This window comes from Prunus mume, linkage group LG1, assembly GCF_029339155.1.
Source record: "Prunus mume cultivar Tortuosa linkage group LG1, ASM2933915v1, whole genome shotgun sequence".
NCBI lineage: Eukaryota > Viridiplantae > Streptophyta > Magnoliopsida > Rosales > Rosaceae > Prunus > Prunus mume.
Genome location: NC_142698.1, coordinates 8,129,710 through 8,141,064, shown reverse-complemented (window position 1 = coordinate 8,141,064; position 11,355 = coordinate 8,129,710). Strand labels below are relative to the sequence as shown.

At 40.4% G+C, this 11,355-nt stretch overlaps 1 protein-coding gene across 1 annotated transcript; it reads right to left on the bottom strand.

Annotated features, from left to right (window-relative positions):
• Positions 1-2,370: 2,370 nt before the first annotated feature.
• Positions 2,371-3,614, bottom strand: LOC148920917 (cysteine-rich receptor-like protein kinase 29). The gene is made up of 4 exons (XM_089047451.1): positions 3,135-3,614; positions 2,885-3,005; positions 2,547-2,608; positions 2,371-2,415 (listed from the first exon to the last, which is right to left on the bottom strand). Exons 1-4 carry the CDS (start codon positions 3,612-3,614, stop codon positions 2,371-2,373), a joined length of 708 nt encoding a protein of 235 aa, XP_088903577.1.
• Positions 3,615-11,355: the final 7,741 nt, after the last annotated feature.

Sequence of the window (11,355 nt, the reverse complement as noted above, 5' to 3'; positions counted from 1 at the left end):
TTAGCTCTTTACTTCTTCTTTTTTTTCTCAGGATTTAGTTCTTTACTTTGGTTTTTTGATAAGAAAGTTTTTAATTTTAATGTATTTTATAAGAGAGAGAGAGAGAGAGAGAGAGAGAGAGAGAGAGAGAACGTGTGCAAGAAGCTTAAGTTGGACTTTTCTCTCTTTTTTGCCCCTGACAAGAGAGCGAGAGAGAGAGAGGTGGGTGTGGCCCTGTGAGGTAGGATGGAGCAGCGCCTATTTTGACCAAGATTTTAAATTTCAACTGACAAAAGAGAGTGGTGCCTACGTTCACAACTATTCACACGGTATAAGTCCGTGCCTTTAGAGCAGTTTTCTACTAGTGGGACCAACTTTCTTCTCTCTCTATTGCTTTTTCTAGAACCAAATTAAACGTTGGCCGCATCCATTTATATTTGTGTTAACTACCGCGTAATCTGGGTCAAAGGAAAGGAAAATTCCACAAAAGAAAAGGTGACGCAGTTTTGATGGAACTTCTAAATCTAAAGCATGTATAGGAAGTTCATGAGATTGGGAAAAGATCAATTTTAGGACGTCAAACATCCAATAACAAAAGCCATTCAGGGAGACTGAGGGAGTAGCTATTCAGCATCACAATAACAAAAGTCATGGTTGGCTTATCAGCATCCACGTTTTCATGCACACATAATAATCCAATGTGGATGCATCTCATTATTTCACTTCTTGAACCAGTCCTCAAGGTGGGATCTATTAGATTTGAAGTTGTCCCCTTCAATTTTTCCATGCCTACAATAATTTATGAATTAGAATAAATTAATTGAGATAAAAATTTGTTAATTTCTTTCATTGCAATCAATTTCACTAATCACTACTACAAAAATCGAAATAGACGACAGGAATCCACAATCATCCAGAAGGTTTTCAAACCGTTGTGAAATCGACTGCCATTTTTTGATATATAAAACAATGACGGCTAGTACCCAACGTCATTAAAACATTCAATGTAAAAAAATATTACAAACCGACGTCTAATTACTATATATACATAGCGTAAAATGTAACATTCGACAAAATTAGACGACGGTTTCATTAAAACAGAGACGTCTAAAGAGTGTTACATGTCAAAATCAAAACAAGCACCAACGTACAGATAATTATCCACATCCCTAATTGAAGGAATACAGGTTTTGTTAAACCGTCGTGGTTAACTTATACTATGTTAAATAAATAAACAAACCGACATCTAACTTGTAAAAGACGACGCATACACAAAAGAACGGACGTTTAAAGCATATTACATGTCAATAATCACATAGGCACCGAAGTAAAATTAATTAACCATGACACACATGTGGAAAAACCGTTGCTTGTACGATTATCCACGTCACAATGTATGAGAACAACGCCTTTTAAAAAATATTCCACGTATGTTTCTTGTGAGAATCGTCGTTTAAATTATATAAAGATGACGCTTTTTATACAAAACGGACGTTTGAATACTTTAAAATGACACAATATTACTGAATACCGACATAAGAAATCCTACCAACGACTACTGTTGTTAAAGGCTGACGTTAAAAATTATATTGAAGGCGTGGACAGGAAAAGAAACGAAGTGGATCATATCTTCAATGTCGGTTTTTGTAAAATAAAGGACGTGGTTAATTCCTTCACTACGTCACGAGGATCCAATTGTATGACGTTGTAATTCCTTACCACGTCGGTTTCTAATACATGTTGACGTGGTTGGCCTTTTAAAAATCGCTTGTGTAACCCTCCTTGACGTGTGTATTCTCTGAGACCTCATATGTTTTAGACTTAGTTTCAGTGTTCTACTTCTGTTTGCTCTTGTTCAGCTACCCTGTTATGCTTTGATATAGCACTTCATATGTAATTGTATCAAGAATATGCTGCATTGATTTGATACCAATGTACTCATAAAAACTTATTTTATGGTTCGAAAATTGACTCCTTGTTTCGCTTTAGGTCTTCAATATGTCCAGACTTAGCTATTTACTTTTGAAATATGATTCTTTTTTATCAATTTACTTAAACTGGAATATCTTTCGCTACACAAAATACAGGGGACATAAGTCAAGTATACAATATTATGATGAACAAGAAAAGTTGATAAACAAATTAAAATACTAATTTGAAGTAACAGAATATTAGCAGACTCTTGCACTGTTCTTTGATTATGTCCATGAGAAGGCTCATTCAGAACCCTACTTGAACAATAGTGAATGAACTAAACAGATCCAAATCCGCCCTTTCCAAGTTTATTTGCTTCAGAAAAGTCATATGTGGAAACTCTAATGGCGGCCAAGTCAAATTGCAAGGATCCTGCAAATCCAATTTCATATGTATCGTCGCCGCATGGGGAACAATTTAAATTCTAAAAATGCCTATAAAGTAGTAGTACTTGGCTTCCCCCTATTAAATGGAATAATATGATTAATTAATGTTCACTAGAGTTGCGTCCTTTCTGGGATTAACTTCCTAGTTTCAAGTTTTTTCTTTGTCCTTACTCTTAAACAAATACAGAAGAACATAACTATTAGTACCACAGAAACAACAATTGGCACAACAATAATGATGACAGTCCGAGATCTGTTACTCTTGGATCCTGCAAAAATCAGAAATCTCATTTGCATTAATTTGAATACATACATGCATCTGTATTTGAACCTAAAAAAATATGCATTAGAAATCTCTTCGACCCAAAATTGTTGTGGTGTCAATGGTAGCAATGGTCCATGAACTTGTACACGAGACAACTACATCAATTTAAAATTGAATTGAGGGATTAAAATGTAACTCGTCTGCAAATTCATGGACAATTGCTCTAATTAAGCCAACTTTATTTCTTCAAAGCGTAATATATTGTGATATATATATGTACCTCTTGTACTGGTTGAGGGTGGAGGAGATGGCAATGGTCGGACAGTTGTAGGGTCAACGATGGGATAGATCTCATACCTAAGGTCATAGCTGGGTTTACTAATAAGACCACCTTGCTTCCCCTGAAAATATTCTAGGATATCTACCAAAGAACTACCTAAGCAATAACTGCAGTTCTACTCGGTCAAATCTAGCCTACACTGCGCAAGTCCATAGATTGTTTGGAAGTTGGGAGCGGTTGCGGTCCCTACCGCAAATTTTCGAAGTGAACCATTCCCTGCAGCTTGACCCCTTAGGTCATCCAAGAGCGTCCTCAGCTCTTTAAAAAAACCCGTCGATGTCGGAGGACACGTTCTGTACTTATACCACCGGAAAGCAAGGAAAGTTTCAATGGCTCCGTAGATGGAGCGGTTGGCGTAGTGAAGCGTGCACTTCTCAAATACGCCCAAAGCTTCCTTTGATTGGAGCAGATGTGTGAGCAGTTGTGTGGCGTTCTTGAGGCAACCACGGCAAATTTCCACCGGGACATCCCCTCGACATAGCCCGATTGCGTAAACCTGGTTGGGGTTTTCCCCGTAGGATGAGTTGTAGAAGCCGTAGCCATTGCCGTTGTTGGAGGGGGAAGAAAGAGAAGAGAGAAGGGTGTTGAGGTTTGTCTGGTAGGTACCGTTGGTGGTGTAGTTGCCTTTATCGTTGTAACACCATGGGGATTGAGATTGAGTGCTGATCATGAGGAACAAAACGGGAGAAAGGAAGAATAGAAATCTTAAGGAGAACATTAATGGCGCCGTTCTGTTTTGTACATTATTGTTGGTCAAATCAAAACTGTGTTTATCCCTCTTTCAATGCCTCTAAATTATGTAAGGCTACGCATGAAGCCAACTTGGCTAATTATCAAAAACAAAAGGCAGAATTGGATGTTATGATTGCTGACTACAAGGAGACCAAGTCCACTGCTGACAATTTAGAAAAACAAATCGAGGAACTCCAAAAGCAGTTGGCTGGTTTAAGGGAGAGGTAGAAAAAGCTTGGGGCTAGACTGGGCACCAAGACCAAGGCAACCTTCTTTGTGTAGAACATGGTCTCTGCTTCTAGGCCAGCTTTAGAAATTGCAGAGGCTTCTATTCACCAGGGAGTGCTCCTCCAAAAGGAACTATCCATCAAGAAGACTGGATTGCAGGAGACTCTTAGAAAATTAGGACTTTGAATTTCTTCAAAATGTAATAAAACTTGGTCATAACAAATGACTATATTTAAATAAAAATCCTAATTATTTTTGTGGGACTTTGCATTTTCATTTTCTTCTAACTTAGATGAAACAAAAGGGCAGAAATGAAATATACACTAAAAGTAAAACTCTTTGTACAAATTTGAAAGGAAAAATCAAACAACAGTTCCATCATTCTCTCCCTCAATTCCAGGATCTGTTTGTACTGCCTGTGAATCCCACATAGTTGGATATAACTTCTTTAACCACTTGCCATTGATTGGCGCAGTATGGATGTCTCCATCTTAATCCTGTAATCTATATGCCCCCAATACAAGGACTTGCTTAATTATGAAAGGACCTTCCCATGTAGGTGACCACTTTCCATAACCAGCTACGTGTGTTCCAAGGGGTAGAACTACTTTCCAGACTATTTCTCCTTCTTCAAAACTCTTGTTTTTAACTCTTTCATTATAGGCCCTTGCTACGTCCTGTTTCCGTGCTAAGAGTTTATTGAGGGTATCAATTCTGCTTGTGTCTAAACCTTCTAGTTCTAGCAGCATTGCTTGAGAGTAGTCTTCTCCAACCAAATTGTGTTGCTGAGCAATTCTGAGAGATTGGACTGTTATTTCCATAGGCAGAATTGCATCATGGCCATTTAGAGCATATGGGGTCATGCCAGTTGCTTCTCTCTTTAAAGTTCTATATGCCCAGAGAGTTTCTGATAATTTCTCATGCCATTGCTTTGGATTTTTGTCAAGCATTTTCCTGATAATGTTGATGATCACCTTGTTACTTGATTCTACCTGTCCATTAACTTGAGCATAACAAGGAGTGGATTGAAGTAGTTTGAACTTGAATGCTTCTGCCATATCTAGCATTTCTCCATATATGAAAGAAGATCCCCTGTCAGTTGTGATTGACTATGGAATGCCAAACCTTTGCACAATCTGTTCTTTTATGAAGGTAATGATCTCTTGAGATGTGGTGGATTTGACTGGCTTGGCTTCCACCCACTTGGTGAAATAATCAGTAGCCACTATGATAAAATAGTATTGCTTGCTACTGGTTGGATAGATTTTGCCAATGAGGTCCATTGCCCATCCTCTGAATGGTCATGGCTTGACAACTGGATTCATGGGAACTGAGGGAGCCTGCTGGATTGGACCATGCTTCTGACAAGCTTCACATCTCTTGGAATATTGTATGCAGTCCTTCATCATGGTAGGCCAGAAGTAACCATACCGTCTAATCAACCAACACATTTTTCTCCCACCTTGATGTGCTCCACAGATTCCTTCATGGACTTCTCCCATGACTTTCATATATTCTTCTTTTCCTAAGCATCTCAAAAGTAGCTCATCTTTGCTTTTTTGAACCAACTCTTCATTCCACATGACATAATTTAAAGCCATGATTCTTATTCTTTTCTTGGATAGGGCTGGATATTGCAGATAATTAATCAAGGGTAGTCTCCAGTCCTCCTCACTCATCATGGAAGAATTTACATCTATCTCCATCCCTCAGGTCAGAACTGATGGCAGACTTTTCTTTCCTACCTTGATGATTCTCTGTACATAGTCTTCGGCATCTGTACTCCTGTTGCTATCTGAGCCATCTCATTGGCTGCAAGGTTTTCCTCCCTTGGAACATGTTCCCAAGTGGCTTCCCTGAATTCTTCCAGGAGATTTCTGCTACCACCAAATAGACAGCCAAGGAGGGACTCAAACACTTGTATTCCCCAGCAATTTGTTTTAATACGAGCATTGAATCTCCCATAATTTTCACAGACTGAACTCCTAATTCTACCTGCATTTCAAGGCCTATGATCAAGGCCTTGTATTCTGCTCTGTTATTGGTGTACTGGAAGTCTAGCTGGAATGAATAACAGTGTCCTAGTGGATCTTTTAAAACAATCCCTACCCCAGAGGCTAAGTCTGTTTTAGATCCATCAAAGTATAGCTTCCAGGGGGTGAGATGGACTAAGTAAATGGGATTATTGAGACAGGTGTGAGCTTTGGTTAGCAAGTCTGCATTGGCTATATCCATGGAATCCATATTCTCAATTTCTTCTCCTGGATGATCTACCAAGAAATCTGCAACAGCCTGTCCTTTGAAGGATTTCTGAGGAACATATCTGAAGGCAAATTCTAACAGGGCCAGAGTCCATTTACGAGTTCTCCTCCTCAACATTGGTCTTGTTAGCATGTATTTAATTAAATCTGTTTTGGCAATGATATAGGTGGTGAAAGATAGCATGTAATGTGTGAGTTTTATAGTAGTAAAGTACAAAGCCAAACAAAGTCTTTCAATTGCAGAATATTTCCTTTCTACTTCCGTCAGAGTTCTTCTCAGGTAATAGATTGCATGTTCCTTCCCTTCCTTGTTATCTTGAACTAACAGACTCCCAATGGATACTTTTGCTACAGCAGCATATAACTTGAGTGGTCTACCTCTCTTTGGTGAGGACAAAACTAGTGGATTTGAGGGGTAATGTTTGATTTCCTCAAAAGCCTGTTGGTGCTGTTCTTCCCATTTAAATGTCTGTTCCTACTTTAATCTTAACAAGGAGGAGAAAGGCTAGATTTTTCTTGCATAATTGGATATGAATCTTCTTAGAAAGTTAATCTTTCCTAGGAGACTCTGCAATTGTTTCTTGTTTCGAGGTGGCAAAACTTCCATGATAGATTTTGCATTGTTCTTGTCGATTTCTATTCCTCTTTAGTGGACCAAGAAACCTAAGAAATTGCCAGCTTGAACCCCAAAAATGCACTTCTTGGGATTCATTTTCATCTTGTGTTGTCTCATTCTTAGGAATGCCTTTTTTAGATTTGATACATGATCTCATTTTTCTGGGGATTTAATCACCACATCATCTATATAAACCTCCAGAGAATGACCTATCATGTCATGGAAAACAGAATTCATTGCTCTTCGATAAGTGGCTCCTGCATTTCTCAAGCCAAAAGGCATTACAGTGTATTCAAAAACACCTATATGCCCTGGACACATGAAGGCTGTCTTGTGGATGTCTTCTTCTACCACCATTATTTGATTGTACCCTACATTGCCGTCCATGAATGATAGCATTTGATTGTGGGCAGCTTCGTTTACTAGTATGTCTGCCATGGGCATTGGATACTCATTCATATTTCTATAGTCCACACATATTCTGACTACCCCTATTTTCCTCTTAAGGACTGGTACAATATTGGACAACCAATCAGCATAAATGGCTGGCCTGATAAAACCTGCTTAACCAGCCTTTCCACTTCTTCCTTGACTTTCAGTTCTGTCTCCATAGACATTCTTCTTCTGGCCTGCTTGACTGGCAAGTATACTTCTTTTATTGGCAACTTGTGCTCCACCAATCCTCTATCCAGTCTAAGAATTTCATGGTAGTGCCATGCGAAACAGTCTTTGAAATCATGCAGTATGCAATGATTTCGTTCTTCACTGCTCTTCTAGTAATGTGCTGATGAAAGTAGGTTTGGGATCCTCTTCTGTCCCCAGCTTTATTTCTTGCAAAGGATCCTTTACTTATGGAAGGGAATCATCCAGTGCTACTAGTGCAAATTCAAATTCTTCCTCTTGTAGATTTCCTTCTTGTTCTTCTATACTCTCATGCATGAATTCTGCCATGTTAATGGCTGGACTATGCATAAAAAGTTTCCTTTCTTCCCAATATACCAACAATCTATTTGTAATGGATCGGATTGTTGCAGCTGGATCCCTTTCTTGCTGGTTTGAGCTAAACATCAGAACTCTGGAGGTTGAGAATGCAGGGTCTATTCCAGTACTCTAGAGAACTAGCTAGACCTTCTTCAATGAGTTTCTTGGTCGTGACACCATAGGGACGGCCGTTCGGGTTAACTCCAAAGAAAGTGAAAGGACCAAGGTCATCATGATAATATCTAGCCTCAAAACATAATGCAGATGGCAAAAAAGGCCGTGAGTCGGCCTCCACAATTTCTATAAAACCCTCTTCATACTAGAGGGCCAACTGTTGGTGTAGAGTGGAAGGAACACATAGACTCTGGTGGATCCAATCTCTACCAAGTAGTGCATTGTAAGTGGTAGAAGTGGTAGAAGTGGTGTCTACCACGAAAAAGGCAATCTTCAGCTTCTTGGTTCCCACTATGACATATACATCTAGTATTCCATGAGTCTTAGTGATGCCCCCAGTGAAGTTGGTGACTGTTAGGCGTCTTGGAATTAGATCCTTCTCTGTTCTGCCCATTTTAACTAGCAATCTGTGAGGTAGAAGGTTAATGGCTACACCCCATCTACCATTACTTTGGGGATAGGAACACCCCCAAAGTTTGCTTTATTCGAACAGAGGTGCGAGATGATTGGCCATTTCCTTGGTAGGTTTGGAAAAGCACAGCAGTTCTGTGGCCAATTTCATGCGAGTTCTGCTGCTGGCGTAGGTGTTTGCCTTTGGGGCCTCTTCCACTTCTGCCAATTTGCACTCAAAAGTTTCTTGGGAGAGTACATCTCCTTCCAAAGTGTTCTCTTGTCCTTCTGCTGTCCTGAACTTTTCTGGTAGGATAAACACCATATTAATGCCTAGATCACCTTGTAACAGGCTCTTTAACTCTGCATCGAAAGCCTCAGTTTCTTCATCTAGTTCTCCATCGTACTCCATCTGTTATTTTCCATATTCTTTTGTTCAGTTTTCTTGCTCATCTATTTCGAGGAGAACAGTCTAGTTGTCTGTAGATGGTTCGTAATCCAACTGTTCCTCTTCATATTCTTCATTATAATCTTCTTGTCCTTCTACTGGAATATGTCCGGATTGACCTTGTGACTATGAAGGTTCTAACTGATTGACTGAGGGTGAGGCAGAATGGATAGAAGGTTTGCTTGGAGATTATGTCTTTGTCAACTCTTCTGGCTGATATGTTGTCTGCATTCTTCCTGAGAATCTGATTCTAGACTTTTCCCTTTTCTAGTAAAACTGACCTCTAGAAGTACCTGTGAGTTATCCTTGTTCTTGAGGAAGGTGCAGTATTTCCTCTGAACTCTCTTCTTCTGTGTTCTGGTTAGCTCCAAAGTTGGTCTACCGCTCTTTCCAATAGAGTACCATCTGCCTTCTATGATAGTTGTCGAGGGCTTATCATTTTCGGGCATCTTAACTGCATCTCTTTCTTTGGCTGCTCTGTCATTTTTCTGCTTGCGTTGGTAGCTCTGTCTTTAGTTAGAGCCAAAACTGGGCCATGTTGGTATGATGTTCCAATTATGTCAAAAACACTAGCTATGGGCTGATTTTGCCCATCCAGAGTTATCTCCAACTCACTTTTGCATTTGCACTTGCTGCACAGAACCACCCCAGCTGAAATGGTAGCTTTTGGTCTATGATTAGCCTCTATTGTGACTCTTCTGTCTTTGTTGGGGCTAGCTTCTGTTGTTCGTTTGTCTCTCTTCTATTCTGGCCAATTTAAGTTCACTATGTTGACTTGAGGTTGGGGAAAATGGTCTGTTGTTACTGAGGGAGGTTTCTCAGCCAGTTTTAGCCTTTTGGTTGTTATTCATTCTTGTATGACGTCCCTGAAAACAACACAACTATTGGTGAAATGGTTCCAAGCTTGGGCAACCTGTGGGGTGTCTCTATTGCCTTCTGCAGTAGCATCTCGTCAAACAGAGCATCAACCTTGGTTAAAATCGAAGGAATAAACTTTGTTATGTGCTGGTTTGTTTGGAACAAACCCTCCTGTAAATGGTGGCGGCTTCTGGTCCTTTGGTGGCTTTGTCATAGCCTTGCAACTGATGAGATGTTTTAATTCGCAATTTGTGCCACTGCAATTTCCTTTTCTTCCGAGCTTTCTGTGCCTTCTTCAGACTCTACTTCAACGATGCACTGAAGATAGGGTTTTGTAATATGTGCCTTTGGAGGAGTTCCTCTTATGTTGTTCTTCCTTGAGTAGCTCCTTGTATTTAGATGCTTCGTCTGCCAATTTTGCTGTGTCTCCAAGCGAAGATCCCATCAAATCTCTTCCTCAGAGAGATTTTAGGGGCGGTTTGAGCCATTTGGATGAAGTTCCTTTCTTCCATAGGGATTCGGCATTCCATTTTGAGCTTTTTGAACCTAGTTATGAAGTCTTGGGCAAACTCATCTTTACTCGGTTCGAGGGCAACAAGATCTCTGATGGTGACTTCTGGCTGAATCCTGAAATAGTAGTCATGGAAGATATTTTCTATCTGTTCCCAAGTTGTTTGGCTGGCAAGCTAGTATACTAGGTGAAGGCTTGTCCACAAAGAGAGTTTCCAAAAAGCCTTAGTTTTAACAGGGGTTATTTTCTATGGCTATGCACTGGACAGAGAATCTGCCTACATGCTCAACCGATGAAGCAGGGGTGTCTTCTCCGTTGAACAAGGTGAAGTTTGGTACCTTAAAGCCCAAGGATAGAGGTATTTGATCAATATAATCTGGATATGGTTTTCTGTAGGTGGGTCTTTCTCCTCTTCTGGCCTCAGGTTCCATAATCTCTCTTATCATCCTCTGTAGTGCTCCCATGTAATTCAAGGCATTGAGGATGCGGATTTCGCCCCTGTTCTGGCTTGTTGTGTTCAATCCTCTATTCCATTATGTATGGTCTGGGCAGATCTTCCTCCCTATGTTATTCCTTTTCTTCAAAATCTAGATGATTCCTTAAATTTGCCCCCGGTCTATTCCTGTCATTGTTGGCAAAAAGGTTGATTCCCCCTCTACCTCTCATGCCTCTAGCTAATGGAGGGAATGGATAAGGGTCCAGCCTTCTAGGTATATAGGGCAACACAGCTGGTTGCTCAGGCAGAAGTGCCAAGGGCTGATCGCGTGGGACTGCTAGTCGTGGAATATGTGGAGGTTATGGCTGGTTCTGGGGGGCCTGAACTGGTGTAGGGCCTTTTGGACGAACTAGAGCCTCATGTTCTTGGATGGGAAGGGCTCCTCCCCTCTGTCCAGCTTGGATTTCTCCATGTCTTGGCATTCTAGCTAACAGCGATGAGAGGATTCTCTTGGTATGGCCATGCCACCCGGTGGAGGTCCAAAAGGGAGATCTAGCTACCGGACCACAACATCTGGGTTTGAATTACAGCGAGCAGCCTCAAAGTCCTTCCTAAACAGCCCGTTGACTTGCCACTGCATCATGGCTATCATGTTATTTAGAGTATCATGGCTCCTTTGTGTTGTGGCCTCTTGCCGAGCACACCTCCTGTATCTGGTTTAACTTTCTAGAACCAGATATGGAACTTCTACTCCTAGTACTATCATGAGCTGAATG

Excerpts from the sequence above, each read along its gene's own strand:
- LOC148920917 (XM_089047451.1), bottom strand. The coding sequence starts at position 3,614 with ATGATCAGCACTCAATCTCAATCCCCATGGTGTTACAACGATAAAGGC. Across the intron at positions 3,006-3,134 it reads GTTCACTTCGAAAATTTGCG|GGGAAGCAAGGTGGTCTTAT; the intron begins GTAGGGACCGCA and ends GAATATTTTCAG. Across the intron at positions 2,416-2,546 it reads TGCCAATTGTTGTTTCTGTG|GGGGAAGCCAAGTACTACTA; the intron begins GTACTAATAGTT and ends TCCATTTAATAG.